Genomic DNA, 26,768 nt, shown 5'->3' on the forward strand with positions numbered 1-26,768 from the left:
TTTGAAATGGAAGAAGGGGTAGACTCAAGAGTCATTATAGATAGGAAATCACCACAATTTGGTGCCTGACCGCATGAGGTCAGAGAGAGTAGTTGGAGAGGATCCTGAAGGTAGGAGCCTGGGAATGGGGATTAACTGACAGAAAGAGGCAAATTGAGATGCAGAGCTGGTTGGAAGAAAAAATAAGCTTTTGGCATGTTAAGTTTGAGTAACTAGGTGACATGAGTGGAAAGGAACTATCCAGTAGAAAGGAGTTGATTAAGACTGACACCAAATAGGTCAAGGCTAGAGCCAGAGATGTGGGAGTCATCACAATGATTCTGGATACATCTCATGTGAAGGGAAGAAAGGCTGCAACAGAGGGGTGTTCCCATGTCCAGCATGGTACACTCAACTGATTATGAGTACTTGCTCTGATATCAGACAGGTATGGGTTTAAAACCCCAGCTTTGCTCACTGCTAGCTGTGGGCCCTCAAACAAGTTCCTTCATGTCTCTGAGCCTCATTTTGTTGCAACTATGAAATGGTGATATGCACCACACCTGCCTTCCTATGAGAGTTAATCTGTTTAGAGCTCTTAGCCCTGTGCTTGGCACATGGTTGGAGCTGGAGAAACCAGAGCTACAATTGTTATTGATTGATATTTCCTTTCATGTGCTTGTCCTCATTAAGTAACCCTTCTCCTCAAAAGCCTATACAGGTCAGTTCAGGTCGCTGTGGTTTGCTGACTAGAAAGAGGCAAAAGTACACCAGCCTGGTGTCTTCTGCTTATGGGAGCCAGGTCTACAACCTGTCACTGCAGAAGGTGGACTGCTTTTCTCTTCTGGAAATATGGATAAATTAAGAAGAAGGTGCAAGGGACTCTAGGAAGTAAGTGTCCGAGCTGATGGAGCAAGGGCAGGCCCTGAAGACTTATCCATCAAGATGTTATGGAAAAGCACAAACGAACCTTTTGGCCAACCCAGTACTTGACTCACCATGAGTGATTTGTTCTTCAAAAGTCTTCCCTAAGCCATCTGGAGAAAGGGATATTTGGAGGAAAAGGATAGTCTGATCGAATGTGAAGAATGGGCACAGTGTGCAAGGGGGCAATTTAATGAAAGATATTTGGTGCCTACTGGTAAAGAACACACCTGTCAGTGCAGGACTTGTAAAAGATGTGGGTTTGATCCCTGGGTTGGGAAGATCCCCTGGAGGAGGGCATGGCAACCCATTCCAGTATTCTTGCCTGGAGAGCATTCTTCCCTATGGACAGAGGAGCCTGGTGAGCTCCATGGAGCCAGAGGAATCCATGGGGTCGCAAAGGGTCAGACATGACTAAAATGACTTAGCAGGGAGCATAGATGACCTGGTACACGTCTAGGGAGGAAGTGGGTTCTAATGGAGTGTGACTGGCTCAGGAATGAAGAGATCTGCCTTCATCTACTGGCATTAATTCTCTCTATGGAAGACGTGTGGCTTTGTGACCCCCATGGACTGTAGCTTGCAAGGCTCCTCTGTCCATGGGGTTTCCCAGGCAAGAATATTGGAGTGGGTTGCCATTTCCTTCTCCAGGGGATCTTCCCAACTCAGGGATCAAACTCGCATCTCCTGCATCTCCTGCACTGACAGGTGGATTCTTTATCAGCTGAGCCACTGGCTTGAAGGCTATGGAAGATGGAACTCGGGGCATTAGACTTCCAGGTTCATTCCCCCTCCCTGCTGCTGTAACACTGATCAATCTGTACTCTTCTGCTACTAGATGTTAATGCAATCAAAGAGATCACAGTGACCTTAAGATTTCCTGATTAATCCCCCTGCCCCAGTCAACATTACTTTCTTTAATTTCTCAGTGCTCGACTCATTTTCTCACTTGGCTCTGCTCCAAGCACCTTTCTCCTGTCACGGGGAGAGAGTTTGGGTGAAGCTGTGAAACTCTGGGTGATTTCTTGGTGGCAGCAGATGGAGAATCCTTGTCCTCGAATGAAGGTGTACGCCCCAAAGTGGAAGGTTTTCAGGTCATGACAAAGAGCGATCAGATTAAAAGGGACATTGGGAAATGATAAGTGTATGTGTGTGAGAGCATGCACATGAGCACATGCATGTATGTGAGAGAGAGAGATTGATTGAGAGGTACCAGTAGCCTGTAAATAAATGAAAAATCTTGAAAAACTGGTAGGAACAAACTGAAATCATTATTTCATCTTCAGCCAAAGGAGGCACAAAAAGAACGCTGCTGAGCCAAAGATAAGGAGCAGGGATTACCAATTTTCCAAAGGCCCCTCATGCTTTGAGATCCTCAGTGGGAAGGAACTTAAGATACAGAAACTGATAGATCAGCTGCTTAGCTGGGCAGCCAGAGTTGATGCACACTGTCCAAAGCACGACTTATAATTTTTCGTCCGCAACGTTCCTCTTCCTCTCAGCCACACGTAGTGTATTGATCCTTTGCTTGAAACCTTCCATTTATTTCCCAGCGTTCTTAGGATGAAGATAAAACTCCTCACCTGGCCTGAAAGGCTCTGATGATCTGGCCCCTGCCTTCCCCTGCAGTTTCATCTCACACCACCCTTTCCCATGCCCCAACCCTGACCCCAGCCTTACTGGCTTTCGATCTCTGGATCATGAGAGCCCATCCCCGTCTCAGTCATTGTATTTCTTGTCTACATACTGTGTACCCTCTCCGACCCTTCTAGAGTGTTTACACTATGAAGCAAGGACTTTCTCTTCTTCACTAGTATGTCATCACCTAGTACCGTGCCCGCCGTGGAATAGGTGGTCAATAAATATTTGCTGAGTGAGTAAATAGCAGGGCAGCAACTGGAAAATGGGCAGCTTCAACCCACCTGAATGGCTCCAAGATGCACTTTAGCTCAACCTCATCGCAGGTGTGCTTTTAGATCCTCTGGTGAAATGAGAGGGCTTCCCTGGTGGATCAACTGGTAAAGAATCTGCATGCAGTGTGCGGGACCTGGGTTCAATCCCTGGGTTGGGAAGATCCCCTGGAGAAAGGAACAGCTACCCACTCCAGTATTCTATCCTGGAGAATTCCATGGGCTATTCCATGGGGTCACAAAGAGTCAGACACAACTGAGTGACTTTCACTCAGGTGAAATGAGATGACCAGAAAATGCTGGTTAGAGACTGGTTTGGCCAAGAGAAATAATAATAGTCAGCATAACTGCAGTTATTGAGGCATTAGCATGTGGTGGGGCATTGCTTTAGGCACTTTACCCATTTACTCTCCACAATAACCTTCGGAGGTATTATTAATATTATTCCCACTTGACGATGAGCAACCTGAGACCCAGGAGATTCTGTAACTTGATTCAAATGGTGGCGGTTTGACTGAAGTGCATCTGCTGTACTGTGGAAGGGTGAGAATATTTTTATTTCCTCTGTTTTTTTTTAAATGCCCTGGAAGTGTTTCCCTTATGCAATCTCATCATCTTGAACCCAGCCCCAGGAAGCAGGTGGGAGAGGTGCCCATGCTGTGTTGGCAAAACCGCAGCAAGTGCAGATCTAGTTAGCATCCCCTTGGGGAAGGAGCCACCTCGGTGATTGACAATGTAAATGAAAAAGCTGAGATATTTTCTACTTTCTTGATACTGAAATCTATAAAACCATCAAATCCTAAGCCAGCCTCCCCCAACTAAAAGGGAGTTGCAATCACAAAGCAAATTTAACACCTCTTCCAATTTTTCTGACATCAAGTGGAGTGCTTCCATGGAGGTGAGACTGGCATTAACTTGAAGCTCTGCATGGCTGTAACCTCAGCTATAACAGGGCCAGATTGCTCCCTGCACCTTCATCTGGGATGTGAAACTGACATGCAGGGAAGAGGCAACTGACTAGGCAGGCTTTGCAACCCTGGCCACGTGTAGAGAGAACAAAAAGTAAAGCAAGAGACAGAAAAAAGGAGAGTGACCTTCGTTGTTAGGATGATAGCCCGATCATGGGCATGATAGAAATGTTTCTTTTTTCCTTTATCCCACCTTTTGGACCCCCTTTAACAAAAGACAACTGTTTAAAACACAATTTGAAATCAGTTTGCCCCTCCCTGCTCAGATCCAGAGTCACATTTGTGGGCTATACGTAGGGCTTTACCTACATATTTTATCCGAATCCTAGAACTAGAGAAAGGACCTAACAGACCATTTGGTTTAACTCGTTGACTTTATGTGGGCTTCCCAGGTGGTGCATGGTAAAGACCCTGCCTGCCAATGCAGGCGACACAGGAAACTCGGGTTCGATCCCTGGGTCGGGAAGACTTCCTAGAGATATTCTTGTCTGGAGAATCCCATGGACAGAGGAGCCTGGCGGGTTATAGTCCAGCCTGGCGGGTTACAAAGTTGAACATGACTTAGCTGCTAAACAACAACAATCGACTTTAGAGATGGGGAGACGGAGGCCAAGAGAAGGATGGCTTGCTTTTATTTTCACTAAATAGTGTGTGTATTATTTGATCCTTGGGATCTGTTAAGGGGAGAGAGGGAACAGCCTGCATTGTGAAGGGGAAGGGATGAAGAAAAGTGTTAGAATCAATAAGAGTGTTTGATAAAGCGCTAGTCATGTGTCACATAAATGTATACACATTGCGAACAACACCCCTTTCTGTGGCAGAAAGAGAAGGGATGTTCTCAACAGAGGAAGGGTCTCAGCCAAGGAAGCTAAATGGGGGTCATTCATCCCTCCAGCCCCTTTTTGCCATCAGAGTGATTGATCCAGTCCACCGCCTTGGCTTTCCATGGGTTCACAACATTTTGCTCGGCAGTGACTTCCAAACACCGCCTCACTCTTGGCTGGTGGCATTTACCTTGTGTGGGAGGGATAATGCCTTTTCCTTTCATCCTTGAATCCATTAGTTTTCTTTGAAGCATGGTGCAGAGTTTTCTGTTTCTAAATTACATGGCAAAAACAGAAATACTGCCAGTTTTCAGTACAGCCTTGTGTAGGAGGTATGGGGCAACCTGTCCCTCAGGCAGTGTGTATACAGAGTGTGCTCATTTCAGACGTTGATAGTAAATCCTGTAAAGAGGGAGGCAGAAAGTACCAGCTCTTCTTCCTTTTCTACCTTAAAGGGAGATAGACTTGAAGTGGCATGGATCTAGAAACTCTGGAGGAAGCCAGCCCAAGAGCAATAGTAGACCCTGCCTGGGGAAGTCAGTAGTAGACCCCGCCTGGGGAAGTCGGTTGTAGACCCTGCCTGGGATAGCTTTTCTTTGATTTGCTGTCAGACCTTGGGTAACTCACCTTCCCTCTTTGTGTCTCTATTTTTTTTTCTGCTTCTTCTGCCATCTTTCCTGGTGGCTCAGATGGTAAAGAATCTGCCTGAAATGCAGGAGACATTGTTTTGATACCTGGGGTGTGAAGATCCTCTGGGGAAGGGAATGGCTACCCACTCCAGTATTCTTACCTGGAGAATTCCATGGACAGAGGAGCCTGGCGGGTTACAGTCCATGGGGTTGCAAAGAGTCAGACACAACTGAGCAATTAACACTTTGACTAACACTTTCTGCCTCACAGGATACCTGAAAGGAATAGATGTGGAGAAAATAGACACACATATGCTTTGGACAGTTAAAATTCAATATAAGTGCAACTCTTATTGTTTTGTTTTATACCTACTCCTTGCCTTTGTTGGTTGGACCCCTTGGGGTATGGCCTTGAACCTGAATTGGTATAGAACATCCAGCATAGATCCAAGGTCTCTGGAACTACAGAGGGGAGACGGTGGAGGGATCAGCAAGGGTGGGAACAGAGCCCCCATGAATCATCGCCCCACCACTTCCTTAACCTCTCTATCTATGTCTCTGAGCTCAGTTCCTCATCTATAAAGTGGAGGCTCTCTGAGCCTCAGTTTCCTCATCTATAAAGTGGAGTTGCTGTGAGGATATAAGTGAGTCAATGAATGGAAAGTTCTTATGCCGGCAGCACTGGCATGAAGTAGGTGTTTGATAGTAATGACTGTTATTGCTGTTATATGCTTCTACGTCTTGAGGAGAACTGTGATGTCTTAATGCCAGTGTATCACTGGTTCTTGGTAAAAGAAAATATAGATTCTTAGGTCTCACGCTGAAGAAATTCTGATTCTGTAGGTTTGAAAGGGAGCACAAGTATATGTATTTAACAAGGACTCCAAGGGATTCTGATGTGGCACCAGATTTGGGAAATGTTGGTCTGAAGCAGTGTTTTTCAAGCTGCCAATTATTACCCACTGCTAAGAAAATCAATTTAGTGAGTAGTGATCAGGATTTAAAAAAAGGTAGGGGGATGAACTGGGAAATAATGATGCACAATACACACAGTAAGGGCAAGGATTGCTTCATGATATGTTTATTGTCTATCTACATATATATATAGATATATATAGTAATGTGTGCTTTATGAATGACAAACTTTTTACTGTAGATCATGATCCAAAATGCTGGGGTGTACTAATGGATACTATGTTCCATTTGGAGACACTGGTATCCAGAGAAATCACCTGTCAGGTCCCATCCCAGACAATAAATGGCCAACAAGAGAGTGGAGTAGGATCCATTTCTCCTCTTCACGTCTCTGCCATGCTGTGCTTGGGCTGACAGAGTTGGTTGTTTTCTAATTAGAATGAGTTCTGATACCTTGTAATGGCCCTGGCCTGAGATGTAAGGGCAAGGCAGGGTATTGCTACAGGTATCAGGCTAATTGCTTTGACCCCCATTAGACAGAAAATGCATCTGGGTGAATGACAGTGTTTAGTTGCTCTTGATTAGGGCACGCTTTGTAAATACAGTTCTCTCCTCTCCTTCTCTCAGACTTTGATACTTATTTTACCATTTGAAACTCTTTTGTTGCCTTTGTGAAATCAAAGAATAAGCTTAAAACTGTGTTTCAATTCACATCAGCCAAGGTCAGTGTCTTCTTACTCCCCACTTGGTATGTAAAGGGTATTAGCTACATGCCCCATCTAAAGGGAGCTGAAACACCTGGACTCCAGCCCATTAGGGTCCTGGGAATAGCTTCCTTTGGCAGTAAGGCTTTCTCAGAGCAGCTTCTGTTAGCTGTAGGCCTTGCAGGATTCCCCTCCCCTACCACTTCAGAACTCCCCTATCTCCTTTATATTTTCTCTGTGCTACTTATCAAAACCTATCATATTATATTGTAAAGAATAAACAATTAACAAAAATAATCGTGTATATCCAGATATTGTTTTCTAGAAAGACTGGAAATCAAATTTTATGTGAAATCTTCCACTTTTTTAATGTTGCCAGGTCTTGCTATTTTATTCTAGAGAGCTTGGAAATCTGAATATTTCTACTGATTCAGACTTTTAAGTGTTGCTTAAATCTTCTGATTTTTAAGTGTTGCTTACCATATCAAAACAATTTTAAACAGTATATGGGCCCAAGAAAATATGTTCCTGGCCCAAATTTGGTTTGTGGATCACCAGTTCGTGAAACATAGGGTCTATGAGAGGCCTTGTCATTGGACATTGACTAGTGAGGAAGGAAGTACAGCCTCAGAGAGGCTGGTTACCTTCCCTGTGGTCACACAGCTAGATTGGAGCAGAACTGGATCTTGAACCCACCTTTCTTGCTTCTTAGTGCTCTCTCTCATTCACCCCGTGCCTGCTGGACTGCCCCACTTCTGCTGAGGATTGAGCCACACTGGCCTTGGTGGAGGACAACGTTTTGTTCAGTCCCAAGTGTCCCACTCACAGGGGATATAACACAGTCATCACCGCCCATCTGATAAGCACCAGGCACTTCTCGGCACAGAGTGTATGAATTTACCTGCCTTCCCAATCTCAACCGTGGATACGGCCTCTTGTCACTCTTTATTGCTTTTGCTCCCGTGATAGGATCAAGACAAGGTCTTTATAGGAATGTTATTAGCATTACTCCCAGCCAGCGGTACCTTCCAGTAGAATCAGTGTGTTCTAGAATAAAGAATCTGGGACTTCGAGTCCAGAGGGCTGGGCTGCATTCTGAGATGTGTGACCTGAGACAGCTTACTTAGCCTCCCTGGCCTTCAACTTCCTTTACTGTGAAAATGAGAAAAGTAAAATCTTGTCTGTCTGCTATGAAGCAAAAGTGAGATAATATGTATGAGATAATATCTATTTGAAAAGACAATGTTTTACAGCTGTGAGGTTAGATTATCATTATGAAATCAGCAAAATAATTACTGAGCACCTACTAAGGGAAAGCGAAGAGACCATTTATTCAGGGCTTGCCAAGAAACTCAAGACCTAGCTGCCTCTGTGAGCTCTAGTCTAACTGAGAAAAAGGGACATATGTGAGTCGAAGGAGAGCCAGCACTACAAAGCCAGAGATGACCAGGCTGAATGAAATGTACAGACTGTATAGTAAGAGAGATTGTGGTGGAAAGGGCTGATCACTGAAGGATTCCTGGAGGGAGTTGCATTTGAGCTGTGTTTGGGGAAAAAAAATTAGTAGGATTGTGGTGAAAGAGGAAAGAAGGACATTCTAGAAAGGGACAACAGCACAGGGAAGGGCTGAAGTTATCTATGTTGGAGACCTAATCTCCACAGAGTGGAGGGTTCAAGTAGTGACTGGCAGATAATCACTTCTTCACTTGGCTGGAATGCAGTAGAGAAAGTCAAGAAAAGTATGATTCTTATGAAATCAAAGTATAGTCCAGGTGGGGCAGTGGACATGGTTGATTACATTACAGAAGGGGCTAATACTGTACAATGGTCATAATAATCGTCCCCACCTTCAGGGGCTGTTCTGAGCTTTGAAGGAGGTAATGTTTTGGAAGCAGTACAGAACCTTATACAAATAGATGGTAAGGAATCTGCCTGCAGTGTGAGAGACCCCGGTTCAGTCCCTGGGGTAAGAAGATCCCCTGGAGAAGGGAATGGCACCCCACTCCAGTACTCTTGCCTGGAAAATCCCATGGACAGAGGAGCCTGGTGGGCTGCAGTCCATGGGGTGGCTAACAGTCAGACACGACTGAGCGACTTCACTTTCACTTTTCACTTTCATGCATTGGAGAAGGAAATGGCAACCCACTCCAATGTTCTTGCCTGGAGAATCCCAGGGACCAGGGAGCCTGGTGGGCTGCCGTCTATGGGGTCGCACAGAGTTGGACATAACTGGAGCGACTTAGCAGCAGCAGCAGCAGTCATTTCGTTAAATATTTACTGAGCACCTACCATCTGTTACTGATATTCCAGGGGTTGAGATTTAGCCCAAAACAGGACATACAGGATCCCTGCTTATACTTATAGCCCATTAGAGGAGGATAGGAAACAAAAATAAATAAGTCAAATAAAAATATAAGATAAGCAGTGAGTTTTGCCCACCCAGACCTTGGATAACAATAAGCAAGAGGGGACAGCCTCAGTAGTTCCTGTCCAGCTGTCCTTACCACCCTGTAGACCACAGAGAGAGGCTCATTGATCCCGGGAGGACATGGAGATCTCATAGGAGAAAGATGTAATCTTTTAGAGAGGAAAGGGCCCTGGTTACTGTGATTCTACCACTGGGTATTTGTTCATCCATCCTTGTCTTAAAATAACACTGTCTTACCAGGCTACTCAACCTCCTGCAGGGCCCTCTCAAGGTCAGGAAGCTTTCTGACAGGTTTACTGAAAAATCTGCCTCCTTGCTATCACTAGGTGGCAGTGGTCCTAGTTCTGTCACCTGAGCAAGCCAGGTAAGCATGTATCTGGGAATGCTTCTGAGATTTGAAAGCAGGTGGGTTCAGGGGCTTCCCTGGTGGCTCAGACGGTAAAGCGTCTGCCTGCAATGCAGGAGACCCGGGTTGGAGAAGAAATGGCAAGAGTGGGACAGGACTGAGCAACCTCTTTCACTTTCACTTCCATCCTATATGGGATGTTTCTCTTTTTTAGACCCTGTGTCTCTGGTCCCTTCAAGAGCCACTCCTGTTATGGGATGGTTTCCAGCTCCTTTGTCAATTTCATGACCATCCTCTGGAGGTGTTTCCCTTTGTTAATGATCCTCTTGCAATGTGGGGCATAGATTGGAACAGGAGACTCTGGGAGAGAACAGCAGAGACTGCAGTGTGACAATTATATTCTGGGGTCTAGAAACCATACTTGAATTAATACAACCTAAAATGTGCTCTGTTTTTAGCAGCTTTACATAATTTTGTTACATTACGCTATGGGTCAACTTGAACTGCTAGATCTTTTTTGAATTGTCTGTTTTTATGTGACCCGCTACCAAGCCATGCTTCCCTTATTCTGGCCTCACAAAATAGACGTTTACATTTTTGAGAATTTTTTTCTTTATCTTATAATTTTCACCTTATTATTTCTTTTAATTTTAGCCCAGTACTCCAGCCATTCTGAGCTCATTTTGAATCTCAGCTTTGTTCTTCAACAAATTTGATATCCCCGCCAGTTTTGGGTCATCTTCAGACGTGGTAAGTACGTTTTCTGTGTCATCTTAAGTCAGGGGTCCCCAACCTCCAGGCCAGGGACTGGTACCTCCTGTCAGATCAGCAGCACCATTACATTAGAAATAAAGTGCACAATAAATGTTATGCGCGTGATTCATCCCGAAACTATTCACCCCGCGCCCCCCACTCCCTAGTCCATGGAAGAATGGTCTTCTGGGAAATCAGTCCCTGGTGCCAAAAAGGTTGGGGATCACTGATCTAAGCTACTAGTAAAAGTGGAAAAGCCCTGTGGCCTTTTTCTGGTGACTTTTCTCCTGGTTGCTACCTATGCTTTGTGTAAAATTTTTTGATCAATTGCCAGTCTATTTCACCTGTGTTATAACCTGCTTAATATATCACTGCCTTGTCTTAACTCATTTGTGGGAAAGTTGTAGGATATAATTTCAGATGCACTGCTGAACCTAAGATATGTTGTAGTTACAAAAGACAGGATGGATGGAAGGTGATCCAAGAAGGCTTCTTTTGTTTCATAAAATGGAAACTATTGTATTTTTTCCAATGATAAAAGTAATATAAGCATGTAAAGGTCAGCAGCATTCAAAAGTATATGAATTAGAAAGTCCTTCTGTAATTCTTTGTGCTGACCAACTTCCGGATAACTGTGGTTCATGGTTTTGTGTATTCATAAACACAGATCTGTGATATAAATCAAATCATGCTACAGAGAATGTTGTGTGACCTACTTTTTTAACTTATAAGCTTTTGGAAATGTCTTTCTTTGTCAGAATATATAGTTTCACTTCATCCTTTGTAACAACACAGTGTTCTCTTCTGCGGATGCATCCTAACTTAACTCATCAATCCCGTATTGATGGAGTTTTACATCATTGGCGAATTTTTGCTGTCCTGTAAGCAGTGATGCATGATGAACTTTCTTTGCTGGCTTGAGATGTGGTGTGGGTTGCTGGGTTTTGCCTCCCCTGGATTCCCTGTCCGTCTGGGATCTTGTTTTCAATGTTATAAATGTCAAAGGCTGCTCCTACCAAAGAAATGAACTAAAGAAGGGTCTGCCAACTCCTTGCTCACCATGTTTTGAGTTTTAAAATCTAAACCTTATCCTTCTTTGAAGGGCAGTTAAAGATGTTTGAACTCTCTGGGGCCTTAGGAGAAGCAAGAACCAAGGTACCCCAAGATCAAGTCTGGAGTGATAGGTTCTCCCCAGCACATACCGCCAGCTCTACCAAGTGAGGCCAGTTGCCAGTTTCTTTCCTTCTCATCTTCACACTTTCTCTCTTCCATGGAGTCTTCCTCCCTGTACACATGTACCTCCCAGACTAAGTTAGAAGCCACCTGCTCTGAACTTCCAGAACATGTTAAGAGTGTGGGCTTGAGAGTCAAACCTGTGTTGGAATAGCACAGCTGTACCTTCCCAGTTCTGTGATCTTATATAAGTCACCTATCCTTTCAGGGCCTGACTATCCTCATCTGTAGAATGGAAATAAAACTACATAAGATATTTCAAAACACCTAACCCAATGCCTGGCTGATATTAAGCACTTAATAAATGATAGCTGCTATTATAGCATCATGGATGATCATATTACCTAGTCCATAGACTTATGAATATTAAAGGAGAATGTATGTAAAACTTAACACAGTGCTTCACATAAATCAAGTGTTAAATAAATGACAATTATTTATTGTATTTCCATCTCCCTTTGGAAACTTAACCTCAATATATTTCGTGTGATTTCTGTTTGTGTTCATGTCTTGATCTCCTCCTCTAATGTATAAGCTCCCCTGTGAGCTGAGTTCTCTCTCTCCCATTCTCTCTTTCTTCTCCTCCCTACCATCTCTACCAACTAGAAAGCATAAAAGACTCAGTGCTGGGGATTAGTGGGGCTCTTTAAAATTTCGATGAATGAATGCTGCTATCACATCTTAAAATCTCTTTATCACTGTATTGTGTTCTTGTTAGAAAGCATCTTTCCCATTAACTGGTCAAGGGAGCCTTACTGATCAAGGGGGCCTTGTCCATAGGGCAGGACATGGCATACATATTCCAACCACTGAGCCACTGGTCACAGAATTAGCAATCTATAGAATCATAGCTTTGGGAAGATTTCCAGAAAACAATGGCCTTGAGTCTGTGTTTATCTGAGCAGAATGTATTTGTATGTTGCTCTCAGGCTTCTGTCTAAATGGAAAGGGACATCAGGCACCAGCTTAGTTTAGGTCGCCCTGAAGTTGCTTCTCTACTTTCACTCATGCCCTCCACACAGCAGCAAGAGCTATATTAGGCAATAGTAACTCAGATCACCTTGGAAGAAAAGCTATGATGAACCTAGACAGCGTATTCAAAAGCAGGGACATCACTTTGCCAACAAAGGTCCATATAGGCAAAGCTATGGTTTTTCCAGTAGTCATGTATGGATGTGACAGCTGGACCATAAAGAAGATTGAGCACCGAAGAACTGATGCTTTCAGATGTGTATAGCGGACTTTTGGACTCAGAGGGAGAGGGTGGGATGATTTGGGAGAATGACATTGAAACATGTATACTATCATGTAAGAATCAAATCGCCAGTCTATGTCTGATGCAGGATACAGCATGCTTGGGGCTGGTGCACGGGGATGACCCAGAGAGATGTTATGGGGAGGGAGGTGGGAGGGGGGTTCATGTTTGGGAATGCATGTACACCCGTGGTGGATTCATGTCAATGTATGGCAAAACCAATACAGTATTGTAAAGTAAAATAAAGTAAAAATAAAAATTAAAAAAAAAAATAAAGAAGATTGAGCACCGAAGAACTGATGCTTTCAAACTGTGGTGCTGGAGGATACTTTTGAGAGTCCATTGGATAGCCAGGAGATCAAACCATTCAATCCTAAAGGAAATCAACCCTGCATATTCATTGGATAGACTGAAGCTGACACTGAAGCTCCAATACTTTGGCCACCTGATGTAAAGAACTCACTCCCTTTCAGTAAGGTGTTTTCAAATATCTTATATAGTTTTATTTCCATTCTACAGATAAGGATAATCAGGCCCTGAAAGGATAGGTGACTTATATAAGATCACAGAACTGGGAAGGTACAGCTGTGATATTCCAACACAGGTCTGACTCTCAAGCCCACACTCTTAACATGTTCTGGAAGTTCAGAGCAGGTGGCTTCTAACTTAGTCTGGGAGGTACATGTGTACAGGGAGGAAGGCTTCATGGAAGAGGGAAAAGAGCCTGATGCTGGGAAAGATTCAGGGCAGGAGGAGCAGGGGGCGACACAGGATGAGATGATTGAATGGCATCATCAACTTAATAGACATGAGTTTGAGCAAACTCCGGGAGATAATGAAGGACAGGGAAGCCTGGCATGCTGCAGTCTATCATGCTGGAAAGAGTTGGACATGACTGAGCAACTGAACAACAAGAAGGAGGGGAAGGAGAGGACTTGGAGACAATGAGTATAAGCAGTTGCTTCAAGGTTTTACTATAAGGAGGAGGGCAGCAGTGGGGCAGTAGTAGTATCTGGAGGTGGGGTTAGAGTTGAAAGAGTATTTTATTAACTTTTTGGATGGGAGAAATAAATAATATGAATGATCTAGTCTCTTCAGAATGTAAGTTCCTTGAGGGCAGGGATTTTGTCTCATGTGTCTGCGCCACCTCCCACAGTGCCTAGCACAGAGTTGGCATTCCATAAATGTTGTTGAAACATAGAGACAGGCTTGTAGTTGCTGAAGGGGAGGGAGTGAGGGAGAGACACATTAGGAGTTTGGAATTAGCAGATATAAGCTCTTATATATAGGATGGGTCAACAACAAGGTCCTACTGTATAGCACAGGGAACTATATCCAATATCCTGTAATAAATCATAATGGAAAGGAAGATGAAAAAGAACATATATATCTATATATAACTGAATCACTTTGCTGTACACCAGATACTAACACAGTATTGTAAATCAACTACATACTTCAATGACAATAAAATTTTTAAATCTTGTTGATTAAGTGATCAAATGTTTGAAAGAAGTAATGGAACTAGGGACTTCCCTGGTGATCCAGTGACTAAGACTCTTTGCTCCCAAATGCAGGGATCTAGGTTCGATCCCTGGTCAGGGAAATAGATCCTGCATGCCTCAGCTAAGATCCCACATGATGCAAATAAGACCCAATGCAGCCAAACAAATAGTAAAAAAAAAAAAAAAAAAAAGAATCAATGGAAGTAAATGTTAAAGCATTGAAGAAGAAGTAATAGCAGGATAAAGTGGCAGGTGAATTGCATGGAACTTTGGCTTGAGTCCCAGTCATTCCTGCCACACTCCTGGCACACCAAGCTTACCTAAGAGCCAGACAGCCTAGGCATGGGTTGGCATGGCACAACTCCCTTTGCCAAGAGGGCATGCTGTATCTCTGCAATCCTCCATTCCATGAAGCAGACAGGCTTTGGGACTGTAAGAACTGGGTGCAGCCAGATGAGACAGCAAAGCTCAGGAGCGTGCCAGAAGAGAAACCCCTGTGCTTCATCACCATTCTCTGGGCGTGGTCTATCTGTGGCACAGGGCACATTTGAGACATGGGCCGCAGTGCTATCCCAGTCTGCCCCTCCTGGCTGGAGGGTGATTCATAACCTCCTGTTGCTCAGGCCAAGGAATAGCTAAACCAGAGTCCAAGGAGGAGAAGCCGATGGCCAAGCAGCCACCAGAAGCCTTGGACCTGGCTCCTCCCAGTTGCCACATTGCATAATCCTCACAGTGTAAGGTGATGGTCAGCCCACTGGGGCTTCCCCCAGGGTTCTTGTGACTCAGCCATTGCTGGAAAGATGGCATGGCCCAGCATCGGACTAGCACACAGGGGGCACTTTTGAATGAATGGACCCTTTGGGACTCTGGGAACTCATACGAATGGTGAGGAAAGAATGCTTCTTTATCCATGCCTTCTCTGTCATCTCACTCAGTGCCCAGACATAGTCCTGTGCAGGGATACAGCCACAGGCAAGAGCATGTCCTGGGCTGGGAAGAAAGGATGTAGTTAGTTGGCAGTACCCCCAGACAGACCTTTTCCATCTCCTCACCTGGCACCTGAAGAGTCCACCATTGTGTCAGGTCTCAGGAGTCCAAAAAGTTTATTTCAACCCGCATTGACCTAACGCTTAATCTGAATCCCATCCTGTGTATTCTCTCAAAGTTGTTACTATAATAATAAAACAACAACAACTAATAATAATAATAATTGCAGCTGACACACACTGAACACCTACTATGGACCAGCCACTGGACTAAGCACTTTATACATTATCTGTTGTACTCCTTACTGCACACCCATGAGGTGAAGGCTATTTTTAAAAATTGAACTGTAAATTGATTTACAACGTTGTATTTGTTTCAAGTGTACAGTAAAGTTAATCAGTTATAGAGATATATAAAATATAGTCACTCTTTTCTAGATTGTTTTCTCATATAGGTTATTACAGATTATTGGGTATAGTTCCCTGTGCTATACAGGAGGTCCTTATTGGTTATTGAATTTATATACAACAGTGTGTACATGTCAATCCCATCCTCCTAATACTATTATTATCTCTGTTACACAGAAAACGTTCAATCTATGAAGGGAAAGAGTTGAAATTCAAGTCCAGGTCTGTCTCACGACAGAATCAGCTCTGCATGGTTCTCTACTATAGCATCAAAGTGCTCTTTCAAAAGTAAATCAGATAAAATAATTCCTTGGCTTGACAGCCTCCAGTGGTTTCCCCGCACATGTAGAACCAAAGCCAACTTTCTTCCTGGGCCATCAAGGCCTGGCAGAACCCAGGCTGTACCTTCCTCCCCAGCCTCTGCCTCCTTTCCCCACCCCTGTAAGAAACTGTGCCCCAGGAACTGCATCAGTAGCTGGGCTCTGTGTCAGTAGCCGTGATCTGCTATGAGTATGTTTGGTAGGCTGGCTTGGGTGCCTATTCTTGATCACAGTGTTACCTCCCTTGGAAAATACCTCCCGTGGTTCAAACAACCATCTCAGAAGCCCTGTCGGTATAAGGTGGAAGCTGCCTGTGGTTGTCAGTATGACCACTGTTCCGTGGGGAGTTGCTGGGCTATCTTAGAATGCTTGCTCTCTCTTTCTCACTTGTGCTGGAAGATCCTAGAAGGTTGAGAGTATCCCAGATCCTCTCCAGTACCAAGAAGAGTGTGATGCTAAGAGATAAATCTAAACAGCACTGGACTAGGAAAGGTATGACTTATATCTTACTCCAGCTTTCTCGCTCAGTAGCTTAGGAAGCCTGAGGTGACTCTTTTCAGTTTTCTAAGCCTCAATTTCTTTCTTCTTTTTTCTCTGTTGTTTTTTGTTTTTTTGGCCATGCCATGCAGCTCGTGGGATTGTAGTTCCCTGACCAGGGATTGAACCCTGGGTCACAGCAGTGAAAGCACTGAATTCTAACCACTGGACCCCAGGGAACTCCCTAACGCTCACTTTCTTTATTGGTCAATGAAAGTCATAATATCTGCTCTTGAGGGATTGCTTTGAATATCTAATAAGACGACTTATTGGATAGTGTTCTGGAAAGTTAAGTGCTTACTGTTTCAGAGACGGCTCTAAGCTTCTTGCTCCAAGTATCCAACCTTAATTTAACCACGAGATAACATCGGACAGGGCTTCGCAGGTGGCGCTGTGCTGTGTTGTACCGTGTTGTGCTTAGTCGCTCAGCCGTATCCGACTCTTTGCGACCCCATGGACTGTAGCCCGCCAGGCTCCACTGTCCACAGGGATTTTCCAGGCAAGAATACTGGAGTGGGTCAGGTGGTGCTAGTGGTAAACAACCTGCCTGTCAAGGCAAGAGACGCAAGAGACATGGGTTTGATCCCTCGGTTGGGAAGATCCCCTGGAGTAGGAAAAGGCCACCCACTCCAGTATTCTTGCCTGAAAAACACCCTAGACCAGAGCCTGGAGGGCTACAGTTCATGGGGTCACAAAACATCGGACATGACTGAAGCAGCTGAACATATTAAGCTGCTCACCTGTATTACCTCCAGCATTCCCCAGAAAAACACTACTATGTTACTATTAATAGCAGCTCCACTTTGCAGATGAGGAAAATGAGGCACAGAGAGGTTAAGAGGTTTGTTCATCATTACCTAGCTAGTAAGTGTCAGAGCCAAGTTGTGAATCCACCAATCTGACTTCAGAACCTGTGGACTGAGCCACTTACTTTCACATGTAAGGTAATGTGTTTTGTTTGGGTGAATGTTTTATCTGTTCTGGTGGCTCTAACAGAATACTGTAGAGCGAGTGGCTTATAAACAACAGAAATTTACTTTTTTGCAGTACAAAGATCAAGGTACCAGCAAATTTAGTAAGCCAATCCTTGGTTGTGGATGACCATCTTCTCGCTATAATCTCACATGGCAGAGGGAGACAAAGGAGCTCTGTGGGCCTTTTCGTATAAGGGCACTATCCCATTTATCAGGTTTCCATCCTCATTACCTGATCACCTCCCAAAGACCCACATTCAAATACTACCACATTGGGGATTAAATTTCAACATCAATTTTGAGGGGATTCAGTCAATAGTAGGTGGGAGGTTATTATTTTTTTAAAGTAACAACACTTTTTCTATCATTTTCTCTAAGTGTTATACCATTTCTCCTCTCACTGGGCCACATGCTACTTGGGTTCCTTCACCTGTTATTGTTTAACTTTGTGGTAGGGAACCTTCTCCCTACCCAGTTTGCTTACTTTCTTCTTCCTCAAAGGTATAAGAGGTTCCCAATGAATGTGATGTTCCAAGAACATAATCGTCCCATGGTCACAAAGGAGTGTGAGTGCCTGGGGGTCTGATTCCTTTGTGGCTTCACGAGTACTGAGCACCTCCCATATGTCAGGGCCTGACCTAGTCAACTGGGGCTACCACAGGGAACAATCAAAAAACCCCACCCTGCACAACTTCACTTCAGTGGTATTCTTGCTTCAAATACCCAACCTTAATTTAACCATGAAATAACATCAGTCAGGGCTTCCCAGGTGACTCTGTGGTAAAGAATCCACCTTCTAGTGCAGGGGGTGTAAGATATGCAGGTTCGATCGCTGTGTTGGGAAGATGCCCTGGAGGAGGGCATGGCAATCCACTCCAGTGTTCTTGCCTGGAGAACCCCCATGGACAGAGGACCCTGGAGGGCTACGGTCCATAGGGTCACAAAATTTTGGCGATCAGTGAACTCTTAATGAATGCCGAGCGTGGCGGTAACACCACAGCCAGAGCCATCTTCATGATTTCACCTTAATAAGTGTCACTGGCAGCATAGAAAGGTGGTCTGATTTTTCAAGGCCTGATAAGTGCAACTGAAAAACTACAGAGCATTTTTGTGGTTTCATTTATGTGTAGTATCAGAAGTCCCCGAATCATCCAATTAGCATCATTTGGATATTTGGGGCCTAATAATGCATGCAGTATGGAGAAGGTGATGGCAACCCACTCCAGTATTCTTGCCTGGAAAATACCACAGATGGAGGGGCCTGGTAAGCTGCAGTTCATGGGGTCACAAAGAGTCGAGCATGACTGAGTGACTTGCTTTCACTTTTCACTTTCATAGATAGCATATTCAAAAGCAGAGACATGACTTTGCCAACAAAGGTCCATCGAATCAAGGATATGGTTTTTCCAGTGGTCATGTATGGATGTGAGAGTTGGACTATAAAAAAAGCTGAGTGCCGAAGAATTGATGCTTTTGAACTGTGGTGTTGGAGAAGACTCTTGAGAGTCCCTTGGACTGGAAGGCGATCCAACCAGTCTATTCTAAAGGAGATCAGTCCTGGGTGTTCTCTGGAAGGACTGATGCTAAAGCCGAGACTCCAGTACTTTGGCCACCTCATGCGAAGAGTTGACTCATTGGAAAAGACTCTGATGCTGGGAGGGATTGGGGGCAGGAGGAGAAGGGGATGACAGAGGATGAGATGGCTGGATGGCATCACCGACTTAACGGACATGAGTTTGAGTGAACTCCGAGAGTTGGTGATGGACAGGGAGGCCTGGCGTGCTGTGATGCATGGGGACGCAAAGAGTCGGACACGACTGAGCGACTTCCCTTTCACTTTTCACTTTCATACAATGGAGAAGGAAATGGCAACCCACTCCGGTGTTCTTGCCTGGAGAATCCCAGGGACAGGGGAGCCTGGTGGGCTGCCGTCTCTGGGGTCACACAGACTCGGACACGACTGAAGCGATGCAGCAGCAGCAGCAGCAGCAGCAGCAATGCGTGCAGTAAACAGAATGCAAGCAATAATGCCACATGGGAAGCAGCCTCTAGGCCTGATGTGTACCTGAGAGAAATGGGCTGAGTACCAGATGGGGTCCCTGGAGCCTCCCCAGCTGGCAGCCATGGCCCAGGATGCTCTCTCACCCATGCAGGAGCAGAAATCCACATAGGGAAAAGCAGCCTACTGATGGGAGGCTTGTAGACAGCAGTGTTTTCAGAACATCGCAGCTCACCCTGAGATCCACACAAATGTGGTGGCCTTGTCCTTATAGTGTGATAAAGATGGAATGAGAGGATTTAGTGTGGATAGTGTTCTCAAAAATGTGAAATATACATTTCTATAAGGTATGACTATGCATGCATGCTAAGTTACTTCAGTCGTGTTTGACTCTTTGCAGCCCTATGGATGGTAGCCCGCCAGGCTCCTCTGTCCATGAGATTTTCCAGGCAAGAATACTGGAGTGGGTTGCCATTCCCTTCTCCAGAGGATCTTCTCAACCCAGGGACTGAACCCTGAGGGGTCGAATTCCAGCCTCTTACATGTCCTGCATTGGCAGGCGGGGTCGTTAGCTCTAGCACCGCCTGGGAAGCCCTAGTGTCAGTATATATGTATTACTGTTGTTGTTATTATGTACCATGGGAGGTATTAAGAAAGTAGAACACCTGCAACCATAGTGTTTTCAGCTTTCCTGCATCTCTAATGTTATAGAGGAGGCCATTATCCTCTTTTTGAGAAACAACAGCTACCATGTTCAGTACTTACTATGTGCCAGGCACTCTGGTAAAGGCCTTGCATACAAGATCTCATTTAGTCCTCACAGCAATCCCATGAAGTAGGTACTGTTTCTCCATTTCAAAGTCAGGTACATGAGGCTCAGAGATGGTAACTAACTTACCCAAGGTAACACGGCAAGTCTTTAGCATCAGAATTTTACCATCAGGAGACTAGCTCTAGGATTCTGTATCCTTATCTCTGTGCTAAAAGGCGTTTCAAGTAGCACAAGCAAGACACACACACCCCCAAGTGGTAGATGTGGATCTCTAAGAGGGAGGCACCAGTTTCACCCTTTGGGCTCCATACCCAGGGCTGGCTGTAGAAGGAGACCCCCAAGCAAGTGGACCACTCCAGCTGGGGGTGATTATAGACAGAAGTGGGCACGTGGATGCTTGGGGGTGCCATGCTGTGGGGGTATCTGGCTTCCCAATTGGGAAGACTAGGCTGGGGACAAGAGTGACAGACCAAATCTGAATTTCAGAAACACCCAGAGTAGCAGTCACCAACTTCATCACGCCCTTGTGCCTGCGAGGCAGCTACGGGCGCAGAGAGGTGCTGAGGCTTGCCTAAGGTCACACAGCTCGCTAGAGCGCAGGTGCGGTGTAGAACCTTGGTCTTCAGGCTCCAGTTCGGTGCTCTTGCTGCCACTCCACTCGCACTGGGCCCTCAGGTTCAGTGCACAGCAGTCAGAGGGAAGCCACGTCTTTGCGAGTGAAGCCATTGTCTGCAGAGTGGTTCTCAGTGTTGCCCAGAGACGTGCAGAAGTGCCAGTCTTCAAGTCTCACCCAGGACTGACTGAGGACTGAGATCCAGCAAAATGGGACTTTGCAAGCCCTCTAGGTGACCCTGATACACACTCAAGTGTGAAGACCACCGGCCCAGACAGAAAGGCAAAGTGCCGATTGCTGCAGCCATACACGTTCATTCAGATCATCAACTCGCACAGCACAAAGAAGGGTCGTCTTCCTAGAGAAGAAAGGAACACAGCTCTCAAGCCACACCTGCAGAGCAAGGTCACCTTCAAACACATGTAGCGGTTAAACATGCACAGACGGGGAGGAGGAGTGCAGCCAGCACTTGCGCATCCACAGGGGCATCAGAGCTAGTGTAGTTTTGCCAACTCAGCAATTCCCCAGAGATGTGCCGGTTCTGCTGCTTGTTGCCTGGGAGGTGCATCCCTGCCCTCTGGGAAATTGCCATGCAGGATCATAGAACCTCTGATCTGGGAGGGACCTTAGAGAGTACCCACCTCATTGCCCACACCTACTGCATCACTGGTGATGCCCCTGACTTTCCGTCTCCAGAGGAACCTGGCAGGCTACAGTCCATGGGGCGGCAAAGCGTCAGACAGGACTTAGCCCTGGGCACAGTCATTTTTAGGAACAGTGGCAGGCCGCACAGAACACCAGTGGCTCCTAGTTTGTGGCCTCTGGCTTAATATCTCTCTTTCCCACTTGGCTCTCTGCTCCACAGGGGCACATGCCCCTGGGTCTGCTCTGCTCACCACAGTGTCTGCATTCAACAAATGGAAAAATAAAAATAGAAGATGGACCCACCCTCCCAGGAGAACACCAGGTTCAGAAAGAATACACTGGCATGGAGATGGCACTCTGTCACTCCTCGCCTCTTTTTCAACTGCCCACTGGAAATGTCCCCACGTCCCTTTAAGCCCCACTCCCGGTTGACCCCTGCAGGCCTCCTTACCCTCTGCTCTGAAGTCATACCATGGCCACATGGGTTCTGGTGGGGGCGGGGCCCTCTGTGACGTCACCAAGGGCCCAGCCCTGCCTGGTCCTCAGTCTCCAGGTGCCAGCGCAGACCAGCGCACCGGGAGCCACTTCGTCTCAGCTCACGATGCGGTCTGTAATATGGGTATTTTTTTGGTCCACGTTTATCTCGTTTGTCTTTGCCTATATGTTTTATGTCCTGAGAGATGAAGCCGAAGAACCCCCATGGATGGTGCCCAGCGGAAGGCACGTCCGAATTCGGCAGAATCAACCAGAGCATGCCCCAGGCTGGTTTGGGAGCAATTCGCACTGGCTGTTAATCTTCCTCATGTTTTTGGTGATCCTGAAGTTTCCCGGAGGCGATGACGAAAGTAACGTGTGCACTCCTCCTGGCCGTCAGGGCTGTTCATCTGGCCCTCCAGGAAGAAAGAAGATAAAGGCTTCCCCCTACAAAGACTCTATGTGCGGTGCCTTAACCCAGGTCAAGACGAAACTTGTGAACCTTGTGTCCAGGATGCGGAATCTGAAACTCATCGCGGCAACCGGCGATAGACGCCAATGTCCCAATATCGAGGCTCCTGGTGATGCACAGAATAACATTACGGAATATGAGTTACGGGTCACCGGAGACCCCGAGGGAGTGGATTTTCACATCAAGGAAGAAGAGTAGTTGAGTGTTGACAAACGGTATCCAAACCAATAAAAGTATTTTGAAGCAAAAGGAAAAAAAGCCTCTGCTATTTTTTATTCGCGCTACCGTTTTACCTTTTCCAGAATGTGGTATAATTGGTATCATGCAGTGGATAACCTTTTCCAGACTGAGAGACCTGCGTTCGATCCCTGGCTTGGGAAGATCCCCTGGAGAAGGGAAAGGCTACCCACTCCAGTATTCTGGCCTGGAGAATTCCATGGACTCACAGTCCACGGAGTCACAAAGAGTCGGACATGCCTGAGCAACTTTCACAGTGTATAACCTTTCCCAGACTAGCTTATTATACTTAATAACATCATTAAGTTTCATCCATTTCTTTTTGTGATTTGATAGCCCATTTCTTTTTATTCTTGAATAATATTCTGTTATATTGATGTTCTGTAGTTAGTTTAAACATTCAGGTAGTAAAGGACATTTTGGTTGCCTCCAATTTGTGTGTGTGTGTGCGTGTGTGTGAGAGAGAGAGAGAGAGAGAGAGAGAGAGAGAGAGAGAGACAGACAGACAGAGAGACAGAGAGTATGAGTTAAGCTTTATACAATTCGGATGCATGTTTCTGTGTGGGCATTAGCTTTCAAATCACTTGGTGCATTATCTAGGAGCAAAATTGCTAGACCATACCGTATGACAAGGTTTAGCTATGTAAGACATTGCTTCCAAAGTGACTGTACCATTTTGCATTCCCACTAACAACAAATGAGAGTTCCTGTTGTTCCTCATCTTTGCTAGTAACTGGTTTCGTCAGATTTTTGTATTTGGCCAGTCCTAAGGGACTAGATCTGATAGAGATAGTGCCTGATGAACTATGGATGGAGGTTTGTGACGTTGTCCAGCAGACAGGGATCCAGACCATCCCCATGGACAGGAAATGCAAAAAAGGAAAATGGCTGTCTGGGGAGGCCTTTGCTTCCCAGGACAGCTGTGAAAAGAAGAGAAGCAAACAGCAAAGGAGAAAAGGAAAGATATAAGCATCTGAATGCAGAGTTCCAAAGAATATCAAGGAGAGATGAGAAAGCCTTCCACAGAGATCAATGCAAAGACATAGAGGAAAACAACAGAATGGGAAAGACTAGAGATCTCTTCAAGAAAATTAGAGATACCAAGGGAACATTTCATGCGAAGATGGACTCAATAAAGGACAGAAATGGTAGGGATCGAACAGAAGCAGAAGATACTAAGAAGAGGTGGCAAGAATACACGGAAGAACTGTACAAGAAAGATCTTCACGACCCAGATAATCACCATGGTGTGATCACTCATCTAGAGCCAGACATCCTGGAATGTGAAGTCAAGTGGGCCTTAGAAAGCATCACTACAAACGAAGCTAGTGGAGGTGATGAAATTCCAGTTGAGCTATTTCAAATCCTGAAAGATGATGCTGTGAAAGTGCTGAACTCAATATGCCAGCAAATTTGGAAAACTCAGCAGTGGCCACAGGACTGGAAAAGCTCAGTTTTCATTCCAATCCCAAAGAAAGACAATGCCAAAGAATGCTCAAACCGGCACACAGTTGCACTCATCTCACACGCTAGTAAAGTAATGCTCAAAATTCTCCAAGCCAGGCTTCAGCAATACGTGAACCGTGAAATTCTAGATGTTCAAGCTGGTTTTGGAAAAGGCAGAGGAACCAGAGATCAAATTGCTGACATCCACTGGATCATGGAGAAAGCAAGAGAGTTCCAGAAAAACATCTATTTCTGCTTTACTGACTATGCCGAAGCCTTTGACTGTGTGGATCACAATCAACTGTGGAAAATTCTGAAAGAGATGGGAATACCAGACCACCTGACCTGCCTCTTGAGAAACCTGTATGCAGGTCAGGAAGCAACAGTCAGAACTGGTCAGACTGGTCAGAACAGTCAGAACAACAGACTGGTTCCAAATAGGAAAAGGAGGACGTCAAGGCTGTATATTGTCACCCTGCTTATTTAACTTATATGCAGAGTACATCATGAGAAATGCTGGGCTGGAAGAAGCACAGGCTGGAATCAAGATTGCCGGAAGAAATATCAATAACCTCAGACATGCAGATGACACCATCCTTATGGCAGAAAGTGAAGAGCAACTAAGGAGCCTCTTGATGCAAGTGAAAGAGGAGAGTGAAAAATTTGGCTTAAAGCTCAACATTCAGAAAACAATGATTATGGCATCTGGTCCCATCACTTCATGGGAAACAGATGGGGAAACAGTGGAAACAGTGTCAGACTTTATTTTGGGGGGCTCCCAAATCACTGCAGATGGTGACTGCAGCCATGAAATGAAAAGACGCTTACTCCTTGGAAGGAAAGTTATGACCAACCTAGATAGCATATTCAAAAGCAGAGACATGACTTTGCCAACAAAGGTCCATCGAATCAAGGATATGGTTTTTCCAGTGGTCATGTATGGATGTGAGAGTTGCACTATAAAGAAAGCTGAGTGCCGAAGAATTGATGCTTTTGAACTGTGGTGTTGGAGAAGACTCTTGAGAGTCCCTTGGACTGCAAGGAGATCCAACCAGTCTATTCTAAAGGAGATCAGTCCTTGGTGTTCTTTGGAAGGACTGATGCTAAAGCTGAGACTCCAGTACTTTGGCCACCTCATGCGAAGAGTTGACTCATTGGAAAAGACTCTGATGCTGGGAGGGATTGAGGGCAGGAGGAGAAGGGGACGACCAAGGATGAGATGGCTGGATGGCATCACCGACTTAATGGACATGAGTTTGAGTGAACTCCGAGAGTTGGTGATGGACAGGGAGGCCTGGCGTGCTGTGATTCATGGGGACGAGAAGAGTCGGACACGACTGAGCGACTTCCCTTTCACATTTCACTTTCATGCATTGGAGAAGGAAATGGCAACCCACTCCAGTGTTCTTGTCTGGAGAATCCCAGGGACGGGGGAGCCTGGTGGGCTGCTGTCTATGGGGTCACACAGAGTCAGACACGACTGAAGTGACTTAGCAGCAGCAGCAGGTATCTCATTGTTTTATTTTCACCAGTCTACTCTAAAAAGTTATCTTATTTCCATATTTCCCTTGTATCTTTTCCATTGTGTTTTATTACCATAAATTCTTCAGGCATTTTATCTTTAATCTGAGGTTTAAATAGATCATCTTCTCAGGGAAACTTCTGCTGCTGTTTACCCCATCAGTTATTACTTTGCTAAATTAGTCCTCTAATAATTTTTTCATGACTGACTCATAATTTTAAATCATGCATATTGGAAAATACTTATTTTTAATTGACAATATTGACCACATTTTCTTTTCTTGAGTATTGCTTTGTCCACTAATGTTTAGTGGCTCCACACAGAAGTTTAAGTTCAGCATGAACTTTTCCCTTGGCTTTTTTTTTTTTGGAGGGGGGGTTGTTTTGATTTTCTTATATACTTGCTAGATGTTAACTAAAGTTATATTAGTACCAGTTGCAGTTACAGTACGTTTACCCTGAAGTTTTACTTACAAGCATACATGTATTTTATCAGAATATTGACTTTATCTTAGTTCTTCTTTATATGGTTTTGAAAGCTATAAGCTCATTATTCAAGTATTTTTATAGTCTGTGCCTTTTCTCCACTGAGATTCAAATAAATCCATTTATATAATGTTAGAAAGAGGAAACAATCATAAAATATGTTGATATAGTTACTAAGGGAGATATATTTTTAAAAGAACAGTAACTAAACTATTTGCTATTTGCTAGCAAGAATAATTTTCTCTCAGTGTGTTCTGTAATCATGAAAGTCCATATAGTCTATGTAATCAGAGAAGATATATTAGCAAGCACCTCAATCGAACATAGATTTATAGAAATTCTAATGTTTGGTTTTAATTAGTCTAATTCAGAGTCTTGTTATGGTTTAGTTATCAACATTCTTGTTTTTCTGTCAGTAAAGAGAATATGCTAGTTTTCTTGGGGGGAAGACTATTTTAATCAATATTCTCCTATGCTTTTGATTTTCAAGAAAACAGACATCTTA

At 44.8% G+C, this 26,768-nt stretch overlaps 1 protein-coding gene across 1 annotated transcript; it reads left to right on the forward strand.

The window, feature by feature from the left end:
- Window positions 1-22,099: 22,099 nt before the first annotated feature.
- Window positions 22,100-22,771, forward strand: LOC128070161 (protein FAM209-like). Its single transcript, XM_052663464.1, has one exon. It carries the CDS (start codon window positions 22,100-22,102, stop codon window positions 22,769-22,771), a length of 672 nt encoding a protein of 223 aa, XP_052519424.1.
- Window positions 22,772-26,768: the final 3,997 nt, after the last annotated feature.

This window comes from Budorcas taxicolor, chromosome X (genome assembly GCF_023091745.1).
Source record: "Budorcas taxicolor isolate Tak-1 chromosome X, Takin1.1, whole genome shotgun sequence".
NCBI lineage: Eukaryota > Metazoa > Chordata > Mammalia > Artiodactyla > Bovidae > Budorcas > Budorcas taxicolor.

Bases quoted from the DNA above. Each gene is read 5' to 3' on its own strand.
- LOC128070161 (XM_052663464.1), top strand. From the start codon at position 22,100: ATGGCCACATGGGTTCTGGTGGGGGCGGGGCCCTCTGTGACGTCACCA.